This window comes from Mus musculus, chromosome 13 (genome assembly GCF_000001635.26).
Source record: "Mus musculus strain C57BL/6J chromosome 13, GRCm38.p6 C57BL/6J".
NCBI classification, from domain to species: Eukaryota; Metazoa; Chordata; class Mammalia; order Rodentia; family Muridae; genus Mus; species Mus musculus.
Window position 1 is genome coordinate 112679937 of NC_000079.6, and position 22072 is coordinate 112702008.

At 41.0% G+C, this 22072-nt stretch overlaps 1 protein-coding gene and 1 pseudogene across 15 annotated transcripts in view; both read left to right on the forward strand.

The window, feature by feature from the left end:
- Slc38a9 (solute carrier family 38, member 9) overlaps nt 1–22072 on the forward strand; it is an 82564-nt gene that overhangs the window by 23748 nt on the left and 36744 nt on the right. For 9 of the 15 annotated variants that reach the window (XR_001780783.2, XR_382737.4, XR_873763.3 and 6 more), the window contains 7 exons: nt 6130–6262; nt 9337–9458; nt 9586–9649; nt 10223–10316; nt 15305–15475; nt 18049–18108; nt 21521–21715. Coding sequence is in view for 8 of the 15 variants with exons in the window: in XM_030247276.1 (XP_030103136.1) it covers nt 6130–6262; nt 9337–9458; nt 9586–9649; nt 10223–10316; nt 15305–15475; nt 18049–18108; nt 21521–21715 (839 nt within the window). In the remaining 7 variants the exon portion in view is untranslated. Of the gene's footprint in view, nt 1–4125; nt 6263–9336; nt 9459–9585; nt 9650–10222; nt 10317–15304; nt 15476–18048; nt 18109–21520; nt 21716–22072 lie in introns of all 15 variants that reach the window. The other 6 variants (XM_006517673.4, XM_017315519.2, XM_006517675.3 and 3 more) reach the window with 3 other exon arrangements.
- On the forward strand, nt 19494–20008 carry Gm18883 (predicted gene, 18883; annotated as a pseudogene).

The following is a 22072-nucleotide window of genomic DNA, read 5'->3' on the forward strand; positions in this document are numbered from 1 at the left end:
GTTTCTAGACCTCCTTCATCACCGTCTTCTTCTCGTTAAAAGTACCGGGGGGGGGGGGGTGGCTGAAAAGAGAGCATGATGTTGAAGAGTCTGGCTGCTCTTCCAGAGGACTCAGGTTCAATTCCCTAGCACCCCATGATCTCTCACAACTGTCCACAATGTCAGTCCCAGGGGAACCAGCACCCTTTCTGGTCTCCATGGGCAGTGGGCACTCATGGGTACACAGACAGACATACAGACAAAACACTCATACACGTAAAATAAGTGTATACATAATTTAAGAAAATCGCACTAGCGATCCTGAGAATTGGACTGCATATAAATGTGTGTCCGTGCACTCATTCATTTGCAAATCACACACCTGTACTTCCTTACACTTTATTTCATATATCCTATAAGTTAACATACATCACAGAAACTTTTAATTATAAGAAATAAGCAATGCTGATAACAATTGGATGGCATATACTAACAGTATAGTGAAAGGTCACTTTAAAATAACAAGCCTTCAATATGCTTTTCTAAGATAACATTGTAACAATTATTTAGGCTGATTTCAAATTCATTTCAATCTCATCTAGTAATTATGTGGAAATTGTTGAAATTTACTGGTAATTTTCTTTTACACTTAGTACTTGAAATAATATTTGTATATTTTGGTATTTCATACAGTTCTTGTTCTTGATGGTTAGTTTTCTAGACAAGTCTCTGTAGCACAAACTGGCCTGGAACTCATTATATAACCCAGGCTAGCCTCAAACTCCTAACAGTCTTTCTGCCACGCCCTACTGAGTGCTAGTATTGCAGACATGAGCTCCCTTGCTCTGGATGTTTGTTAAAGCTCAAAGTACTGGTATTGTTGGTATAACAGTGTTAATGTGGATCCGATCAGCATGTAGTCCCCCGACCTCTTCTCTCTCTTTTTGTACTCTTCAGTGTCCCTCTTCATTCCTAACACTCTCTGTGTTCATTTTATCTCTACATGCAAGCACCTGTCTGTGCTCCAAACACACACAGAGACAACCTTCCTCCCTCTCCTTCCACACACACACACACACACACACACACACACACACACACACACACACACACTGATGAAGAGGGAGCCCTCAATAGGTAGCTTATCTTTATATGGGGGAAGAAGAGTTAGTGTACTGAACGACCCTCTTCCAAAGTGGAAGAGTTACCCAGCTTCTGTGAGCGCTGCATGGGCGGATCTCTAAACACTACAGGAAGATCTGAGAACCTTTCTGGACCCCGCACATCCCGGGTTGCAGTAGGAAGGCTCACTGGATGGAAACAAAGAGACAGCTCTGGGAGCGTCCCTAGCTAATAGGTTAGGTTTGGAACTGCTGAGTGTTCTTACGGCTGCTGCTCAGTTTGTGAAGCATTTGGTGCTCTTCCAGCTTCTGTGTAGCAATCGAAAGTGATTTCAAGCTAATGTTCCCTTGGATCTGGGAAGATGGCTCATTCCATGAAGTGCTTGCACTCAAGCATGAAACCATGAGTTTGAATCCCTAACACCACATAAGAGCCGGGGCAGTGGCAGGCATTTGTGATCCCAGCACTTAGGGGGCTCTGACTGGGAGACAGCCAGCTCCATCGAGCTCATTGACTCGTCAGCCCGGCCAAACTGATGCACTCCATGTTTATCATCTCAAAAACTACATGAAGCCTGACTGAAGAAGACCTCCTGGGCTCCAAGCACATACATCACACACACACACACACACACACATGTTCGCACCTACACATGATAACACATACTTTCCTTAAAGTGCTGGTGTATCCTGTATTCCCTTACCACATTTTTTTTAAAAGTACACTACCACTGAGATAAACCACCAGCCCCCACTTAGCACATTTTGTACAGGTGCTGTAACATGCCAAATACAGTTATTGGCTCTATAAATGTGCTCATGACCAAAATGACAGCAACAAGCACTAAAAAATACCCCTGTAGAGCTGGTATTTTACCAGAGGGGACCAAAAAGTTAATATTTGTCCATCATATTAGGTATCGTTGCTGCTGAGGAGAAGATCGACAGAGGTGGATAGCAAGAGTGTCAAAGAGGTGTTGAGGTTTCAATGTGATGACCGTAATCATCAAAGGCCTTGTTGAGAAAGGGACAGCTTAGGAAAGAGCTAAAAGAGGTGACAAATAAGCTGTGCAGGAAAAAAGGTCTGTAGAGTTTGTTTTACCTGAAATGAATAGCAAAGGTCCTGAAGAAGCTGTATGCACACGTGTAGTGTTTGAGGATTGGTGAGGCTCATGTGGGCACTCAAGTCCAACATGTGGGATAAGGGAGGCACAGTGGGGAAGAGTTTGATACACCAGCCAGGCTTTCAGTCTGGACAGCATACGTCAGTATAGCCAGTATCTGTATGGATGCAAGTTGCACGAACTGGCCGATGGAATGAGATCACAGGAGAGAACTCCTGTTCTGAGAACTCTAGGATTCCTTACATTTAAAAATTAGAGCTTTGAGAAGTAATCAGTCAAAGAAGCAGATGCACTGGCTTCCTTCCTTTAGATTAAACCCTGTGTTAGCATGTGAAAATCTCCATACACTGACCAACGTGTGTTTTAAAATATATCTCATACTTTTTCTTTTTGATTCTCTCTCTTCTCCCTCCACTCCCATGTGTTCTGGTGTGTGTGTGTGTGTGTGTGTGTGTGTGTGTGTGTGTGTGTGTACAGGGAGTGAATCCAAGGCTTTACACATGCTGAGCCTGTGAGTTACATCCCTAGTCTTCTGTTCTTTGAAACACTTTTTTCTCCTATTGACCATACCTCTCTAAGATTCAGCTTACCTATGAATTCCCCGACAGTCTGCCAGATGATGTAGTTCCCTCTTCTGTGTGTCTCCCATCCCCCACATAACCCAAGCATCACACAGCTCTCCCAATTGCCTTGCTCCCATTGTTGCATGAAACACTTGGTTCCTTCCCTCTGGGTCTATGCCACTTATTTATATATCTCTGTGGCAGGTTATTGTACAGTCCTCGTGGGTCTGTGTTCTAGTCACTGTTTAATGCCTAACTCAAATGCAGATTACTTGGTTGGAACTTAAATAATGTTTATATAATAAGTTGGAAAACCACTTCTAAATAAAGTAGCCAAAGTAGAGAAGCTTATGTAAGCTCAGCCTTGGCACCTGGGCTTCAAGCTGGGCTGCAGGGCAGGTGTTTGTAAAGAGATGGTGGTCTTTGGGCTTCAGAGGAAGTAAGAAACACACCCGGGGGCCAGCCCTCACCAGCATTCCCTAGCAGCAGGGCTTTCTAGATGCAGTGGCCTGAGTAATTTCTTTTTCTGCCCTGTGTACTGAAAAGCTTTCTGTTGGGAACGTGTTTTACCAAGTAGGTAGAAGCAAGTACAGAGGCTTGCTATTTGAAAGTGTATCTGTGTAACATTTTTGGAATACTTGATTGCCTTGTTATTTTTGTCTGTTTTTGTTTTGTGTTAATAAATTACCCCAACCAGTCTGTTGGGTGTTAGAACACTTCAACTTCCATAGGGATGCAAATAACTGGGCAATTTCAAATCAAGATTTCCATACTGGGTATGAGCCTTGCCATGAGTCATAGAGTTGTTACTAAACCCTCACAGGAGCGTGGCTTGGCAGTAGAAGGGTGGAGACAGATTGAAAAGCCAAAAGATTTTAAGGAATTTAAGGAGTACACTCTAAAAAAGGTGTTAGCAGGAGTGTGGTTTCGTTGTTTATGTGTGCATTAAATGAATATATGAGAATTGAATCACATTTTAAAATATGTTGTAAATTTTGCTCCAAATTAAAACACTCTTGCTTTGGCATGAGCTTAACTATTTACAAGGTGAGACAGATATGCCCTCTTTGTTCTCATTGGGTACAGCTGAACTGCGTGTCAAATGGCAAGTGACCCTGATAGGCACAATTGAAAGAGAGTTCAAAGATAAAAGCTCTTGAGTCTTTTACCCTGAACATTATCCTCTATGTAGTGTTCTTCATTTTTAAAGTGTTTTAAGTAAAGTTCATATTTTCACTTTCTAAAATGTGTTTCTAATAATTCACCAAAAATATGCTGAATTGTATATTTTTAAAGAGAATCTGTTTTGAAAAAATTCCAAAATATTTGTTTGAACAGGCACTCAACATCTCGATGAAAACGGTTGGAAAAGAAAAGCTTTCAAAGCCATTCTGTTCTCAGAGTACCCAAGCCAACTAAACTGGTACAGTTAACGCGCCAGCCAGAGGCAGGAGCCAAGGCCTAACACTTCCCGGACTGCTTTGCAGCAGACCTTCAAACCAACCTAGTGGTTAGATGTTAATGCCGTTGAATTCCAGAGTAAACAGTGACAAGAAGACCATCTATACCTCTTTCTATCAATATTAGTCCTTTAGTAGCCCAAGTATCTGCCTAAAGTTAACATTCTTGAGTTTTGTGGGGCACTGATCCTGCTGGAAAATCCTGTAGAGTGTGAGCTTCCTAACGTAGTAGTATCTCTGAGATGCCTGTGTGCATGCGTGTGCATGCACGCGTGTGCATGCGTGTTTTGGAGGCTAGAGTCAGTGCTGACTGAATATCTTCCTCCACTGCCCTCCGCCTTATCTCTTGAGACCCTGGAGCTCATCAGCTTGCCTAGATGGGCTAGGGCTAGCCAGTGGGCTCCGGTGCTTCATCCGTTTCTACCTCCTCCCCAGAGCTGGGGTTAAAGCCGTGTCCCTGTGCTTGCCTGTGTGTCCTGCAGATCTAATTGCAGTTCCTCATACTGTGCAGCAAGCACTTTACTAACTGGACCATCGCCCTAGCCCTCAGATATCAATATTTGTTCATCACCTTTAAGAATCACTATCATGGTAGAAGTAGAAATAATACATCATATCGTAACACTTTTGAGAGATTGGTGGTTATATTAGGCTGCCAAATATATATGTAGTGATTGTTTAGCCTCTGGCCCACTCATTTTTACTATATCCCCCTTATAATTTATTAATAGCACTTAATGCATTTGCCAGTATGTTTGATATGCTATGTTGATCTCTCTGCCCATGGCTTTACTTTTATAAATGCTCTTGTTACTATTCATGAAATTGACTAGTTGATACCTACTATATTTGAATGTTGTCATGGAGAATAAATAGCAAGTGACTCAAATGTTCTGTATGTCAGTTAGAAGGCTAAACTCAACTACCGTTTCTTAGGTATCAGAGTTTGTTAGAAAAGTAGCAGAAATGAAACTTTCTTGGGGGTTTGTTTTCTTTTGTTTTCCCATTGTTTTTACCAATGTGTAAGAGTAACAGCCACAGTTTGGGGCACAGCGCTGTTTCCTGCTTCTAAGAGGCTGAGACTTGGCGGAGCCATGCGATTCTCCCTTGTCTCTCCATTTTGGAGTGCTCGTTCTGGGAAAGTTAGAAAACACCTGAGGGAGGTTCAGATGGCGCTGAAGGGCTGACTGGAGATGATGGTTGAAAGCTAGAGTCTGCAGTTCATCAGGACATAGTGAGGAAGGACACGAACATAAATATTAGGACATTAGAGTACGTTACCAGGATCCAAGGAAAGTCCATGAGGCAAAGCTCTCCGGTGCTGCCATGTTCCATTTGACCCAGTTTGGATCCCCACACAAAGAGAGAGGTTGAGGTCACTGGTCCTTAGGACATGATGTTTGTCAAAGGAAATGACTTTGGCCTATAGAGGAAGGAGTGGAGTGCCCTCTTCAGTAAAAGGACATTCGGTCTATAATTTCTCTGATTCAGTGCCAGAGTATTTTAAAAAACTAATCAAAGCAGTTTCTCTCTCACTTAAATCGTTGGAGACCCACAGCTGATACATTTTGTTTTCCTTTGCAAATTTCTCTTTAATGACTTCTCTAGTGTTTTCTGCTGTCTCTCCTCTGTTGGTAAATTTCCTTAAGCTTCAAGAGTGTTTAAAGTAAAAGTAAGTATCATGAGACAAGAACTGTATTTTATGGGTAGGATAATGCTTCTCCTGTGACGTTTTCTTTTCCCACCAAAAGTGAGAAGCGCATGCCTTTCCTTGGTGCGCCCGCCCGCTTCACATGGAGGACAGGAGATTATTCTCTACAATGGCTGACTTCCAGAATTCTTGCCTGAATGTTTTTTGTCAAGTATATATTCCCTTCTTTAGGCCTTTCTATATAGAGCCTACCAACATTGTCAATGTGAATGATGTCATTCAGAGGGTTAGTGACCATGCTGCTGCTATGAACAAGCGGATTCATTACTACAGCCGGCTCACCACTCCTGCAGACAAGGCACTGGTAAGGAGCAAAGCTCTGCTTTTTGTCTAGAGTTCAGTTGTAATGAACAGTAAACACCAAAACCAGGGCAACTCCCAGGGGTTGAACTTTTCACTGGAGGAGTCCAAAGATAGCATCATGCAAAGTCAAAGCAATAGTAGTTAATAGGTGCTTCAGGCTTGTTCATTCTTATCTGCCCTGGAGTAGAGACATTTGGAACGATCTGTTTGACAATAGCTTGGAGCTTTAATTTTTTTCTTATCTCAGATACCAAAAGCTCTGAGGAAGACAAATTGCTTTTGAAATAGCAGCTTAGATAAAAACATAAGGTTCTGGCTAGTCTCTAAATTTAACTTCTAAATTTGAAGCTACAAAGAAAAATTATTTATATACATTTTCTATAGGAATAAGAAACAAATTTGTTCATACACATACCTGATAGTTTCCTGATTAGTATTGCAGGTCACATAGTATCACAGTTCATTGTTTTGTCTTATAAACATTTAAGAAATTATTAGGAAAAGGCTACAAATTCAATAAAGGCCTAGTTTACATTATGGGTCATGATTGACTAAATTCTGTCTTATATTTTAGAATTTTAAAGTATGTAAGTAATCTGTTGCTTATAATGGTGATCATATGTGAGATACTCAGAAATTTGAAAGCTTAAAAACTCTGGTTAAAATGGGTCTGAGAATCCAAAAGGAACCAGCTCTGCCCTTCACTAGATGCCTACCAAGGAGAAGTGGGTACCACCTGACCATGGCTGTCTGATGTCACCCCCTTAATGGCTGCGTGAGGTCAGCATGCAGACCTCCTTGACTCTGCTTATTTGGGCAGCATCTCATGAAGTCCAAGCTGACCTCCAACTCTGTGTGTATGGAGAGGGACTTTAAACCCGAGCTTCCTACTTCATCTCCTTGGTTTATAGCACAAACCACCATACCTGGGCTCTAAGATTGAAAGCAAAGACTTATGAAATGCCATACGGAGGATCAATTTTCGTAGTTTTAATTTTTTTTTTATTTTTACCTGCCCCACGGGCCCTTTACATTCGTAGTGATGGTGAAGTGCATTATAGAATTATATAAATCCTTCGGGCCTTGAGATCCCAGGCTGATTCAGCCTCCCAGAGGCTGTACTTTTAGAAGCAGGCGTCAGAGATACCATCTGGAGCTGGATGGGCAGCACTACCTGGAAGTAAAGCCAACACCGCACACTGAGTCATAACCCTCTGTTATAACGATGGCACTGAGAGAGACGACTAGTGCATCTAACCAGTTGCCAAGGTTAATTGATCTCTCCACTTGTAACGAATTTGTATAAACATCCACACTCATGTTCTAAAAACCCCCAAGTCACTTTCCCTAACGGGGTGTTTTGGAGAAGAACAATAAATCACTGCTCATAGAGTAAAGGCTCTTCATTTATGGAAGAAATGCTATTATTATTATTATTATTATTATTATTATTATTATTATTATTATTATTATTATTCTAAGCTGGAAAGGGGAGGAAGCTGCCTGCCAGCATCCCCTGTGTCCTTGCTACTAAACGCACCTGCCTACAGAGCAGCCTTGTCATTGTCACTGAGGGCTTAGCAAAAAGGCACTGTGCAGGGCTTAGCCGGAGCCAGGGAAGCACGGCTGCCTGTCAGCAAGAGCCTGTGTGTCATGAGAATGTTCAGAGGGAGATGCTGCCCCACACCACTGCCACTGCCACTGCCACGCTGTGATCTTGCCTGTCCCCGTGCCTCCTCAGCATCTGCCACTCTTCCCACCCCCATCCTCCACATCTTTCCGGGCACGAGCCAGACCCAGAGGCCAACACAGAGCACAGGACTAGGTGAGGTGTACATGGAATAGGTTTATTCTTCCATTTTGTGTTAGGACAGTGTAAGATCACAACCAGAATTTTTCTACCTCGTATTGAACCATGCTCCTTATGAGTTTTGATTTGAATTGTTTTGTTATTGTTGTTGCTATTTTGTTTTTTTTTTTTTTCCCATTCGTTTTGTCAGCTATACTGTTTTTCCTTCTTGATGGGGCGTTCATAGTCTTGCACTTTTTCTTTGCTCATGGGAAAAGGAAATATCGTCTAGGTCATAGAGAAAAGTAAATAAACAGAAGGAAAAACACAATTTTCATCTGTGTTTTTATCTGTGTCTCTAAGAACTAGCTGTCCCTGAATCCACACCATGCATAGCATTCAGGATATTCTTCCCTACAAAGTCACCACTCATTGTATTGCATTGAAAGAGAAAGCTATGCCATTTCTGTGATCATAGCCTATTCCCTTTTTCCCACTAAGGCCTCATACTCCACGTCTTCTGTCAAGTGTTCCCTGGTTCTCCTTGCTTACCCAGTGAGATAGCACAGCACAGAGTTGAACCCTTCATTGTATTGTGTCTCCTAATCTCATCTAATTGCTTCCTGTGTCCAACTGGAATTCGAGACCGTTTGAGGCTGTTAACTTTACTCTCAAATAAGAAACATAGCACGAAGTTATGAGCTATTTCTTCATTTACTGTGCATTGGCACCTCAATTCTTTAGTCTGAGATCCCTGTCTGTTTCCTAGATGACCATCTTCACCTCAGAGTTAGGTAAACACCACTTTGTTCTTGAAAAGCTCTTCAATTGAGGACAGCCTCCTCCTTGGAGATTTCTTTAATTACTGGCTTCCTACTTTCTCATGAATGTGAAAAGTACTTTGATGATAGAAATAACTTATTTCTCCTTTATACCCGCTGCTATATTTGAAAAAATAATCATGGATGCATAATGCTAAATGCTTATGTGACTTAGAAACATATATTAAGATGTGTCTTAAAGATATGCATGCTGGTAGCTTTTTATAATCTCAACACTCATGCAGCAGAGGCAGGGGGATCACAGCTTTGAGACGGGAAGGGAGGTGTGTAATAGTCAAGAGTCTCACTGGCAGCTGTCCTCAGAGGAGCCCACCAAGCAGAGCCCCCAGCTGGTCCAGCCCCGTGTAAATCTCAGAAGTGTGTCTACTCAGTTTCATTAATCAACAGAAAACATCCTTTTTGTCCATACACTGGTTCTGATATTTCTCTTTTCTTTTCCCCAAGATTGCTCCAGACCATGTCGTCCCTGCTCCAGAGGAATGCTATGTGTATAGTCCATTGGGCTCTGCCTATAAACTCAAGAGTTACACTGAAGGCTATGGTAAAAACACCAGCTTAGTTACTATGTGAGTAAACTACCTCTTGGAGCATGAATTAAACTGCGTGAATGAAGATAACTGGCTGTTTACTTCTGTCTTAATTAAAATGCTTGAGGAGCCTGACCTCATAGTGTTCCTGCTATTACTCTTTCAGTTTTATGATTTGGAATACCATGATGGGAACATCTATACTAAGTATTCCTTGGGGCATAAAACAGGTAATATAACTTTTGAGTACACTTTTATCTAAAAATATCTTAAGATTTATTATTTTTTATTTTTAATTATGCATATTAGCAAGTCTGAGAGTGGGTGTTTGCATATAACCCCCTGTGCCCATGGGGGTCAGAGGCGCTGGACCTTCCTGGAACTGGGGTTTCAGGCAGTTGTGAGCCACCCAACATGGGTGCAGTGAGGCAGGCTTCAGTGCTCTGAAAGGCCAGAATGCATTCAGAACTGCTGAGCCATCTCTTCAACCCCCGAGGATTTTTCCATACCTATAATCCCAACACTTAGGCTAAGGAACTCATGGATTGTGAGTTCAAGACCAGTTTGGGCTACATAGTAAATTTTAAGCTAGCCTGTGTAAATAAATGAATAACCGCACTGGAAAAGAAAATGATCACTATATTTTGTTTTATTACTTACATAAAATTCTCTTTAGAAAGTTGATGGTTCTGTTTATTTTTCCACTAGCGTGTTTTTGTCAGAATTGTTTAGGGTATCAGTGTAATTGCATATGAAGTTATTCTTACACAACAAAAGGAACCTGACTTTTTATTTTTAAAAAGGCTGGATTTACCACTGGGATGTGTGTCATCGTGCTGATGGGCCTTCTAACACTTTACTGCTGCTATAGAGTGGTGAAGTCACGGAGTACGATAAGTAAGTAGAGACAGGTTTTTGTGGGAAATAATGCACTCTCCTATGAGGCAGATCCTACTGTGTACATTCTATATATGTGTCTCCTTCTACCTTTTCTGTGTGTGTGTGTGTGTGTGTGTGTGTGTGTGTGTGTGTGTGAGGGTAAAGGACAGCTTGAAGGTATCAGTTTTCTCCTACTGTGAGGTTCTCTGGAATAGCAGCTCCCTAACTTAAGCTCCTGCTGGCCCCAGCTGGCTCGCTCTGAAATTCTGGGCTGAGCATTCTTTGGAGAAGACAATTATATTATATTATATTATATTATATTATATTATATTATATTATATTATATTACATTATATTAGGGCGTGTGTCTTTTAGGGCCTAGACAGGCATGGTTTTCCTTCAGCCATATTAGCAAATGCAAACCAACTTCTAGTTGTTTCTGTCTAAGCAGCTCCTTTCTCCAGTTAAGCAGAGTCTGTCACTGGGGAGTTTGTTGTCACTGTTTGAGATCTTGGGAGAAGCCTTGTTTAAAAGCCATTCAGTCTCCTGGTTGAGTTTGTTTAGCCTTTGGTTTCTGTGGGTTTTGTGCTGACTGAAAGGGAAGAGAGCTCTTTATACAAATGCAGAGAGTGGGAATTTTACTTCAGGCTGTCTGCCTGGCAAGCCTCCTCTGCCTGCTACAGAGCAGGTAATGCCTGCCTTTCCTAAACTCTTCCATTTAAAGGAATGAACTTGCATCAGTTCATTTTACAAAGACAGCACAAGCCTAATACAAGGCCGCACAGGACAAAAAAATAAAAGAAAAACAAACTTACAAAATGTTTGAATCAGTAGTGTAAAAAAATAATATCCTGTGTTTAAAATAGGATGTGTTTAAAATGTGTTTATTCTAGCGAGGGGGGAGGACACTTTGTTATTAGGAAGCCAAACACAGTTCACTGCACTAACAAAATCAAGGTAAAGTCCAGCGTTGCATCAATTGTCAGCCACCCCACAAAAACAGCCATCGGATGGTGGCAAGCATCCTTTATCTTGTAAAGCTCTAAGGAAAGCGCGACTTACACAAATTACAGTTTCTGTATCCCAAACCAGGACCAGCAGCTCTACAGTGATAAAATGCCTAGAGCTGTTTCCATTTAAGTCAAAGAAGAGGAGGAGGAGGAAGAAGGGGAGGAAGAAGAAGAGGAAGAAGAGGACGAAGTCCTAGGAAATGCTCATGATGACTCCTAGCTGTCTGACATAGTATCAATACACCAAAGAATGTTGAGCTATCATAAAAACTAGAACAGACTAATAATTACAGCAAAAGAATGCATCACAATGCCGACTTGTGCGATTAGAATTAATAAGAATCTGAAAGTTAACTGCCTACGAAATCAAGAATCAGCAGCTAGAACTACAGTGCAGAGAGCATTATTCCACTCACCACAGCAGTCAACTCTAAAGGACGTAGATAAAATTTAGCGAGAGAACACATTTGATGGGAAAAAAAAAATAGTCTACCTCAACACAAAGAATAAAATCTGCGCAAGTAAGAAAAACATGCCATGTGGTTTGGAAGATTCAGTATGGCAAGCCACAAAAAGCCACATGTATAAATTCAGTCCCATTTCAAACAGAGCCAGGGAAATTAAGGAGGAAAAAGAAGTGGTGTGGAAGAATGAGACCGACCAGGTACTGAGACATACTATGGAGCAACCGTAATAAAGCAGAGGACGACTGCCTTAGAGACAGGAATACCAGAGAGGACGGACGGGATAGACAGGCGGCTGCTGCTTAAAAGCTCTTACTGCTCTTCTAGAGGACCCAGGTTTGGTTCCTGGCACCTACATCTCGTAGCTCTCTGACCTCTAGTTCTTGGAGATCAAATGCCTTGATCTGACCTCAGGGACTACATGGTAGAGAAATTCAGGCAAAACATCCATACACATGGAATAAAAATGTTTAATCTTTATAAAATTAGACTGGAAAAGGAAACATGAATCTCAGGTTTATGAGTTTAATGTCATATTTGATGTCTGTTAAACTGAGTATCTGCTCTGTGTGTGTGTGTGTGTGTGTGTGTGTGAAAGTGTCTGTGTGTGTGTGTCTCTCTGTGTGTGTGTCTGTGTGCCTGTGTGTGTGTGACTCTGTGTATGTGTGTGTGTGTGTGTCTGTGTGTGTGTGTCTGTGTGTGTGTGAGTGTCTGTGTGTGTGTGTCTTTGTGTGTGTGTGAGTGTCTGTGTCTGTGTGTGTGTGTGAGAGTGTCTGTGTGTGTGTCTCTCTGTGTGTCTGTGTGTGTGTGACTCTGTGTGTGTGTGTGTGGGGGGGAACTCTGTATGATACCTTATACAAAAATATACTCCAGATGGCATTCTAACTAAAATATGAAAAAATAAATCCATAAAGATATTAGAAAAGAGCCGGGCCTTTAATCCCAGCACAGGCGGATTTCTGAGTTCAAGGCCAGCCTGGTCTACAGAGTGAGTTCCAGGACAGCCAGAGCTATACAGAGAAACCCTGTCTTGAAAAACTCAAAAAATAAAAAAAAAGATATTAGAAAAGATGTAGGAGATTGCACATATAAACTAGCAATTGAGATTTTTCCTGATCAATGCAGACGATATAGCATCTTTAAAAGAAGTATATCACAAAATCGCAGGTCATTACCAGAAATCATCCTGGTAAGGTAATCAAGAGGACATTTGTAGGAGCCACATCCCTCCAAGGTGGAGTCCGTGCTTTAGGTAACCTGCAGAGAAAACAAATCCATGACTACCGTGTATAGCAGTTACGGTGAAACTCTCCACCCGGACATTAACGATACAACTGCTAATCAACGAGATGGCTCTCATCCGTCATTCATGAAGAAAAGTTCCTGTGCTGTATCTATAGATAAGCTTGTTATCTGTATTCTTCAGAGTCCAGCATGATTGGACATTTATAGGCTAAAAGTGTTTTTATCCTATCTTTGAGGTGGTTTATTTTTATTCTAGACACCCCAATGTTTATAAGAATGCTATTGGAGTAGAACCATAAAAACACATATATTGGACAAGATTTGGGGGCTAGGTCAGTACTTTACTGCTCCTACGTATATACTACCATATAATACACACAGACAGACACATTATATCCCTCATTTCTCTCCACCCCCACCCCTGGGAAACAAGATGAGTCATAAAGTAACTATAATTTGAGGGCAGTTAAAATAACCTTGTCTTAGACCTCTTTGTGTTCTTATTCCTTACTGAGATATTGAAACAAAGAAATTGCTATCGCAATAATCCAACCATAGAAATATAAGTATTTTTGTGTATGTTCTTATGTAAATGTCTTTGTATTCTTTTTATCATAAATTCTTAAATATTTTTGTTCTTTCTTATACAAATGTCTTTGTGTTCTTTTATCATTTAGTATGTTTTCTTACAGTCTTGGCTCCCACTTCATCACTTTTTTTTTAAGTGAACTTTATGGGTGCAGTCACCATTATTACCTTTGTTTGTTGTTTGGTTTGTTGAATGACTGTGCATTATACCTTGTGGCTCTGTTGTATTGATTAACAGTTGTGGACTGCTGCATGATTACACCCTGGTCTGTTGTTTACTATCCTAAGAGATACCCTTCTAAAATAATGTATGCATATTTTATGTATTCTTTTGGATTGCTTCATTTAAATTTTGACCCCAAAGGGGGAAAAGTCATGGGCTGGAGATATGGCCAAGTGGCAGAGCACATACTTAGCATGTGCAAAGCCATTTGGGTTCAATCACCAGTTCGGAAGGAATGGAGGGAGGGAGGGAGGGAGGAAGGAAGGAGGGAAGGACAACCACTAAATTTAAATTTATTTCTAAGAGTTGTAGTAATTTCCAGTGGTTCCAGCTATACATGAATGATAGGCTGCTTTGAAGCATGTTATTTTGTGTTTCCAGTTTTGTTCTGTTCTGTTTTCTTTTCTTTTTTTTTTTTTTTCTTTTTGGCAGGGTTTCTCTGTATAGCCCTGGATGTCCTGGAACTCACTCTGTAGACCAGGCTGGCCTCGAACTCAGAAATCCGCTTGCCTCTGCTTGCAAAGTGGTATGGCTTTCTTTAAGTGTATTGTTTGTTCGTCCTCTCTTCCCAGTTGTCCGTGAGTCTTTATAGTTTATGAGTGCCTTTATAGTTGTTCTCAGTACCCTCTATGACGTTGCTGTTAGTTTCCTGTCTACAAGTTCCTGTGGCTTCCTTTCTCACTCTGTCTGAATGGCTTCTGTGAGACTTTCTGTTTCCCTGTTACCGTTTCCTCAGTTCAGAGACAGGCTAGCCTTTCATCTGAGACTTCAATGCTGTGACTGTAATGTGTTAATCTTGTGCTGTTGTTTTTGTCTTGCTCTGTTTATGTTTTTCATGCTGTTCAGAAACTCACTGTGTAGCCCAGGCTGGCCTGGAGTTTTCCTGTTTCTGCCTCAGCATCCTGAAGTCTAGAATTACAGGTGTGCGTTTCCATGCTTTACTTTTAAATTCTTAACTTAGTTATCTAACATTTAAATTGGCTTATAGCATAAAATATGACTCAAGGCAGCTTTCACTCATGTCAAACAGTGCTTAACTGTTACGTAGAGTTTTAAATGAACTGACGGGGTGATGTACGCCTGCAATCCCAGAAACCTGGGAGGTTGAGGATTGCTGTGAGTTTGGAGTTAGCGTGGGCTGTGTAGCAAGACACCGTCTCCTTACAACTAAAAAGAGAGTGTGTGTTCGATTTCCTTCTAATTAGTTTTCCCACTCTTGGTTATCACATGCTCTAATTCGTTATAAAAAGTTAGGATCCTAGTTGTTTCTCTGATTATGCTATTTCACTGAACAGATTTCTATTTTATTGTATAATATTTTATTGCTATTTTTTTCCATAATGTGTTCTTGTATTTGTTGGTAAAGTAGCCACACTATTTTGCTAAATATTTTGAGTTAATTGGGGGAAATCAAATTATGAATGTGGAGTGTATAACAGTACCTAGTCTCATTCTTTCTCTTTCATTTTTATCTAGGTACATCGGACACGAGTACCTGGGAATATCCAGATGTCTGCAAACATTATTTTGGCTCCTTTGGGCAATGGTCAAGTCTCCTTTTCTCCTTGGTGTCGCTCATTGGAGCAATGATAGTTTATTGGGTGCTTATGTCTAATTTTCTTTTTAATACTGGAAAGTTTATTTTTAGTAAGTATTGGTCTAGCCTTTAACACAGTTACTCTCAAATATCATTGTAATATTTTAGTTCTAGCCTCACATTTTTTTATGTAAAGTATTATAAATCCTGGATAATGCACTTGATTAGGCTTTTCTATGCTCAAATGTTGTGTGTATAAACATGAATTTTTTACATAGATAATGGGTTTCATTCTGACATTTTCATAATGTATTTCAATCATATGCACTTCCTGTTCATTCATATGCACTTCCTGTTCAATCATATGCACTTCCTGTTCAATCATATGCACTTCCTGTTTAATCATATGCACTTCCTGTTCGATCATATGCACTTCCTGTTCAATCATATGCACTTCCTGTTCGATCATATGCACTTCCTGTTCGATCATATGCACTTCCTGTTCGATCATATGCACTTCCTGTTCAATCATATGCACTTCCTGTTCAATCATATGCACTTCCTGTTCTGCTCCCCTTTTCCCCTTTCCTCCTCCCTGCTAGACTCCTCCTACTTTGATGCCTTTCTTTTTGTCCCCCAGTGAGTTTCACTGGGGTTGCTCACATCATTTCCAGGAACATGGGTGAGAGCTTGTCTGCTCACGCACCCACGCTTCAGCAGTGTCTGCACCACTGGACAGCCACACTGTCTCTCCCTCCCCATCAGGGGTTGCCTGTTGGAAGTGTCTTGACCATCCAGCCTTAGGAAGTTAGTCACAACTGCTGTGCATTCAGAGTGCACAATCATATCATGCCCAGAAGTTACCTTGCCGTCTGCCCCTGACGTCCTCTGTCTCCTAAGGGATTTGGGGTTTGGTGTGTGTGTGTTGGTTTTGTTTTGATTTGATTTGATTTGTTGTTCTACGGAGGGCATTAAATGGCCAAGTCAAGCACTTTTCATAATGGCTTTTAATTGGATGGAAGATGTCCATTTTAAGCTTCCTTTTTGGCATTTATTTGTATTGTGTATGGGTGGGTACACACATGCCAGGGCATGTGTGAGAAGTCAGAGGAGAACTTTGGGAATAGGTTTTCTCCATCTTCCACTTGGGTTTTTGAGCATCTAAGACTGATGATTTATACTAACCATGTATCCACCATTGTGTTGTCAATGTCTTAATAGCTTGTATTCACTTCTATGCAGTGATTCTAGGCAGATCTTTTTTTTAAACCTTCAAATTCGTTTTTTTAGTTTTTTTTTTTTCATTAAGATTCGTCTTTTATATATATATTAGAGTAGACCAACTTGTCAAATTCTATAACAATATAATCAGATCTTGATTGAAATTGCATTGAATTTTTCAGTCAACATACCGTAATTAATATCATTAAGCTATTGATTTAGGATTAATCAGAATTGCATTGAGTTTATAGGTATGGGAAGAAAATACCCTAGGATATTGTTTTCCTATCCATGATCATAGCAGAGTTTAAATTTCTGTTTAATGTCTTTCACATTTTTCTTGCTGAAAGTCTTACATACTTTAGAAATAGTTTTTCCTTAATTTGGCTTTGTAAATGTAGTTTCAGTCTATTATAAGACTCATACTTTTTGTTATAAAAAAATTCAGACATGTACAAAATAAACAGAATGATACAAGGAATCTGCATATTCCTCACATGAGTGTGACAGCTGCCAACATTCTTCTGTTCCCATAGTCTGTAGCAGGGTTTTCTAGTTCCCCACTTCTAAAAAAATTATTGCCCCTTGAGAACACTTTTTAGACATTTTATTCCAATTGATGCTTCAGTGAATTTTTAATATCACCTTTAATAAACGGTATATCTCCACATTATGTCTCTTAAAAGTAATTTTTTCCTCCCTTCAGGAATGACTTTTTCTCCTTGAAAATGATATCACATGCATTGAGAAAGCATGGGCTATGAAATACTCCGCACACTCTAATTCAAACGTTAAAGTATCTGTAGTTATGTTTGTTTCTTAGGTAGTAAGCATGACCCTGTGCCAAACAAACAGCAATGTCTGGCTGAGCACACAGCTTACCCATCGCACACGAGTGCTTGGGCGCCTGCATGCGCCTGTACCCTTTGGTGCTTCCTCTGGTGTAACTCCACAGTTCTTACAAGCGCATTAGTTACTATACAGCCTTGGCTTTCTAAAAGCATTTACTGTATCTTATGAAAGCTTTAAGTGACTTCCCAAATAGGCTCGGCCAGGTATGCTTGTTGGCTTCCCTTTTGGCAGACTTGAGAACATAAAATGTAGCTATCCTCCAATAAATCAGTGTAAATATAAGAAATCATTGGATACATTATCTTCCTTCCAAGCTTTTTGACCACGATTAATTCAGTCTTGTGAGTAGGTTTTTTTGTTTTTTTAAACCTTATATAAAATTATTATGTAAATTTTTTCTACATGGCACTATAAAGCAAATGACATTTCTTTCGTGTAGGCAAAGAAGACTAAAAGTGAAATATGTAACGCTGAAGTAGTTGGGGGTCAGTGTACTCAGTGATACTATATGAGGAAAATAACTACTTTTATAAACAAAAGACTTCAGATGACGATGGGATTTGGCGTGGTTCATTCATTGTCTAATTACATGTTTATCTTTAACTTTTAGATTTTATTCATCACATTAATGACACAGACACTGTACTGAGCACCAATAATAGCAACCCTGGTAAGTAGCTTGGAATTCAGTTTGTTTCCTTGTCCCCATTCCTGCTCCCGAAAGGACTTAAAAATAGAATCCATGACCCCATTTAAGGTAAATGGTTGGGGAAAAAAATGTTATTATGTTACTGAGTCACTATTAAATTATTAGTGTTATGTTTCGGAATAGGTGTATCTATTAAAAACAAGTGGTTGAGTGTGACTTCCTGGTGCGGCACCTGCCTGGCAAGTGAAGCATTGGCTCTGACCGTCAGCCCCATGAAAGAATAAAGATTAAACAGAGCATTAAAATGAGATATCCCAAGGGCAACAGGCCTGACAACCTGACTTTGGCCCCATGGACCTACATGGCTGAGTAAGGAACTGTGGCACAGCAAATAGGTGATAGAAAGATAGATAGATAGATAGATAGATAGATAGATAGATAGATAGATAGATAGCAAATAGGTGATAGAAAGATAGATAGATAGATAGATAGATAGCAAATAGGCGATAGATAGATAGATAGATAGATAGATAGATAGATAGATAGATAGAGGTGATAGATAGATAGATAGATAGAGGTGATAGATAGATAGATAGATAGATAGATAGATAGATAGATAGACAGACAGACAGACAGACAGACAGACAGACAGACAGATGCTGAGAGAGAAGAGAGGAAGGGGGCAAAGAGAAACACATTGTCCAGGCTCCCAGTTCTCAGGGTCCCATCTAGACTCTTAGGCTGCTCTCGATGTCCAGGCTCCCAGTTCTCAGGGTACTATCTAGACTCTTAGGCTGCTCTCCATGCAGTGAACTGCAGAATTAGTTTGACTTGTTCACATTCTCCAAATTCTTCCATTCTTCACCAATGAGTGAGGATTTCTGCTTTTAATTCCCTAACACATAGATTGCTTTTTATTGATATTGTTGTTATTAAGAAAAGAAAAAGAAAGGGCCAGTGAAATGGGTCAGTAGATGAAGGTCCTTGAAGCAAGTCTGATGACCTGAGTTGAGTCCCAAGACCTGTACAGTGGAGGGCAAGCATTGACTCTGCTAAGTTGTCCTGTGACCTCTTCACATGAGCTGTGACAAACATGCACACATGCAAATAATAACTCTAATATATTTTTAAAAGAGAAAATCTTGTTAGTTAGCCTTTGTATGGCTAATAGTGCAACAATTACTCTGCATGAGATTTCCTGTGTTATTGAGATTCCATAAGTCCAGTATGTTCAGTCCAACAATGGGGCCAAGGAACATTCTATAGGTGCCTTCTCTGGTTCCTAATATAAGTGCATGCTACCTCAAAACTTTTGAACAATTCCCTAACCTTTCACTATTTATGTTTGGGTGAAAGATTCCTAAAGTGGGGGTGGGGGTGAGGGGGAGCACGAGCACCATTTCTAGTCATTTTCAAAGCTTCTCAAACTGATTCTCACAGGCCAGGCCCCTGGACCCCCACCTCTGCCCTGGGTTGGTAGCGTATGTCTATCTTGATGGAAGAGCAGTTGATGCTCTCAGGGAATTTAATGAAGAAGGAGCTCTATCTATACTACAGCAGCTCAAAGAAAGTGACTTATCTCTGGTTCAGAACAACAGTGCATTTTATGTGGAGTTCTGAAAACCCACAGACAAAGAGAGAAACAAGACAGCAAGGTGCAGGGGTCCACAAAGATGAGGCAAAGACCAAGGCCTTGCTTGAGAGGACTGGTTAGACTTTGGATGTAACCACAGGGCAGAGGAAGTACAGTGGTCCTCCACCAGACAGTGTGTACTCGGGTGTGCAACCTGGAACTGGAACAGAGGGCTTTGTAGGTCAAATTCCAGGAGACTTGTCTGAGGATGAGTTGGTGCCCCGTTTAGAGAAGACTGGTCCTATCTGGGGTCTACGCCTCGTGACGGATCCACTCTCAGCTGCTGTCCAGGTTATGGGTGAAGTGAATGGAGAAGAAATAGAAGGGGAAGAAGTTGAAATTGTCTTAGCCAAGCCACCAGACAAGAAAAGGAAAGAGCGCCAGGCTGCCCAACGGGCCTCCAGACGCAGTGCACATGAAGATGAGGGCTATCACCCTCCTCCCGAATGCCACGGCCAGTGAGAGGTCAAGGGCATGGAGGGAGAGGTGGGTAAGGCTCCCCTCCAGAGTATTATGGCTGTGAAGACGATGATGATGATTACTGTGGTTATGATTATCACGACTATCATGAAGATCCCTACTGTGGTTATGATGATGGCTACGCCATAAGAGGAGGAGAAGGAAGGGGGTGAGGTGCTCCACCACCACCAAGGGGTCGAGGAGCACCACCTCTAAGAGGTAGAGCTGGCTCTTCACAGAGGGGGGGTGTACCTTTGGGACCACCAAGAGGCTCAAGGTGTGTCAGAGGGGATCCTGCACAACAGCAGAGAGGCCATGGTTCTTGTAGAGCTCGGGACAGTCGAGGGGGCACTGTCGGAGGCAAAAGAAAGGCAGATGGGTACAACCGGCCTGATTCCAAACATCGTCAGACCAACAACCAACAGAACGGGGTTCCCAACTCATCGCTCGGCAGCCACTTCAGCAAGGTGGTAACTATTCTGGTAACTATGGTTACAATAATGACAACCAAGAATTTTATCGGGATACCTGTGGACAACAGTGGAAATAAACCTGCGAGGGCTTGAAAACGATTGTCAAGGTCCAGTTGACTCTAGATCTGCATTCTTCAAACAAAATTAGCATAACTTCCATCTTTAGCAGTGTGCTGCCATTTGTATTCAGCTGAAGAAGTCACTATTGTGTATACACTCAAGGCTTCTTTTTTTTTTTTTTTTTTCTTTTCTCGATGCTCTTGAGCATTATTGGGCCTGCATTCTTCTGGGGTTACAATGCTTTTATCCTTCCAAGCATCATCCTAGTTGCAGAAGAAACTGTTAAATCATGATTTTGCAGAACCTTTGGTTTGAACAGTTGTGGGTTTTTGGACCTGGAATAGAGTACATAGGAGTGTGAAATATGCTGTAAATAAAAGCACAAGCCAGTGCTCTGTCTTAGTAGTTTTAAGAAATTAAAGCAAACAGACTTAACATTTCCTTGTATTGAAAGTAACCTATGACTGCATGTTTTGCATTCCTAGAAGCAGGTTAAGTATGTTTGTAAGTTGTTATAACCACACCTCTTTAAAATCTGCCCCTACAAAATTTGTTTGGCTTAAACATCAAAGCTGTGACAATTTGTTCTTCAATGTGATTGTATTTCCAATTTCTTGTTCATGTAAAATATCAATAAAACTCAAAAATCTATTCAAAACGAACAAAAAGATTTCTAAAGTATGCATACGCTTCCAAGAAGGGAGCCTGCATTCATGCTGGCAGCTGAGCAGGTGCCAGTCCCTGGGCACGGTGACTCTCCAGCTCGTGCGCTCTCAGTCTCTGACCTGGCACGCTCTTGCTTTCACAGTGATATGTCCAAATGCTGGCAGTGGTGGCCGTCCTGACAACAGTTCCATGATTTTCTACAACAACAACACAGAAGTGCAGCTGTTTGAGAAGTGGTGGGACAAGTCCAGGACAGTGCCCTTCTACCTTATAGGGCTCCTCTTGCCGCTGCTCAACTTCAAGTCTCCTTCATTCTTCTCCAAATTTAATATCCTGGGTAAGATACTGCTTTGTGGGACTTCCTGCCAGTGGGGTGACAGTCACCTCCTACTGTTCTGAGCTGCTTAACTTGTTCATTCATACTATACTTTTGATTCTGTTGCCTTTTGTTTTTTCTGTAAAGTTTGGCACAAGAAAAAAAAAATGGACTCAACCATTTCAGGTTCCTTTGCTTTGCTTTGTTATGTTTTGGTTTTTGGTTTGGTTTTCCTCATAGGAATTACTAGGTTTCCCATCTAACCGTCTAGAACAACTCTTACTTCCTGTGAGAATGCAGCTAGAGGAGATAGACTAAAGTTTGAGGAGATATCAAAATAACTCCCATTTAAGAGTATTGCACTGCCAAGTGATTAAT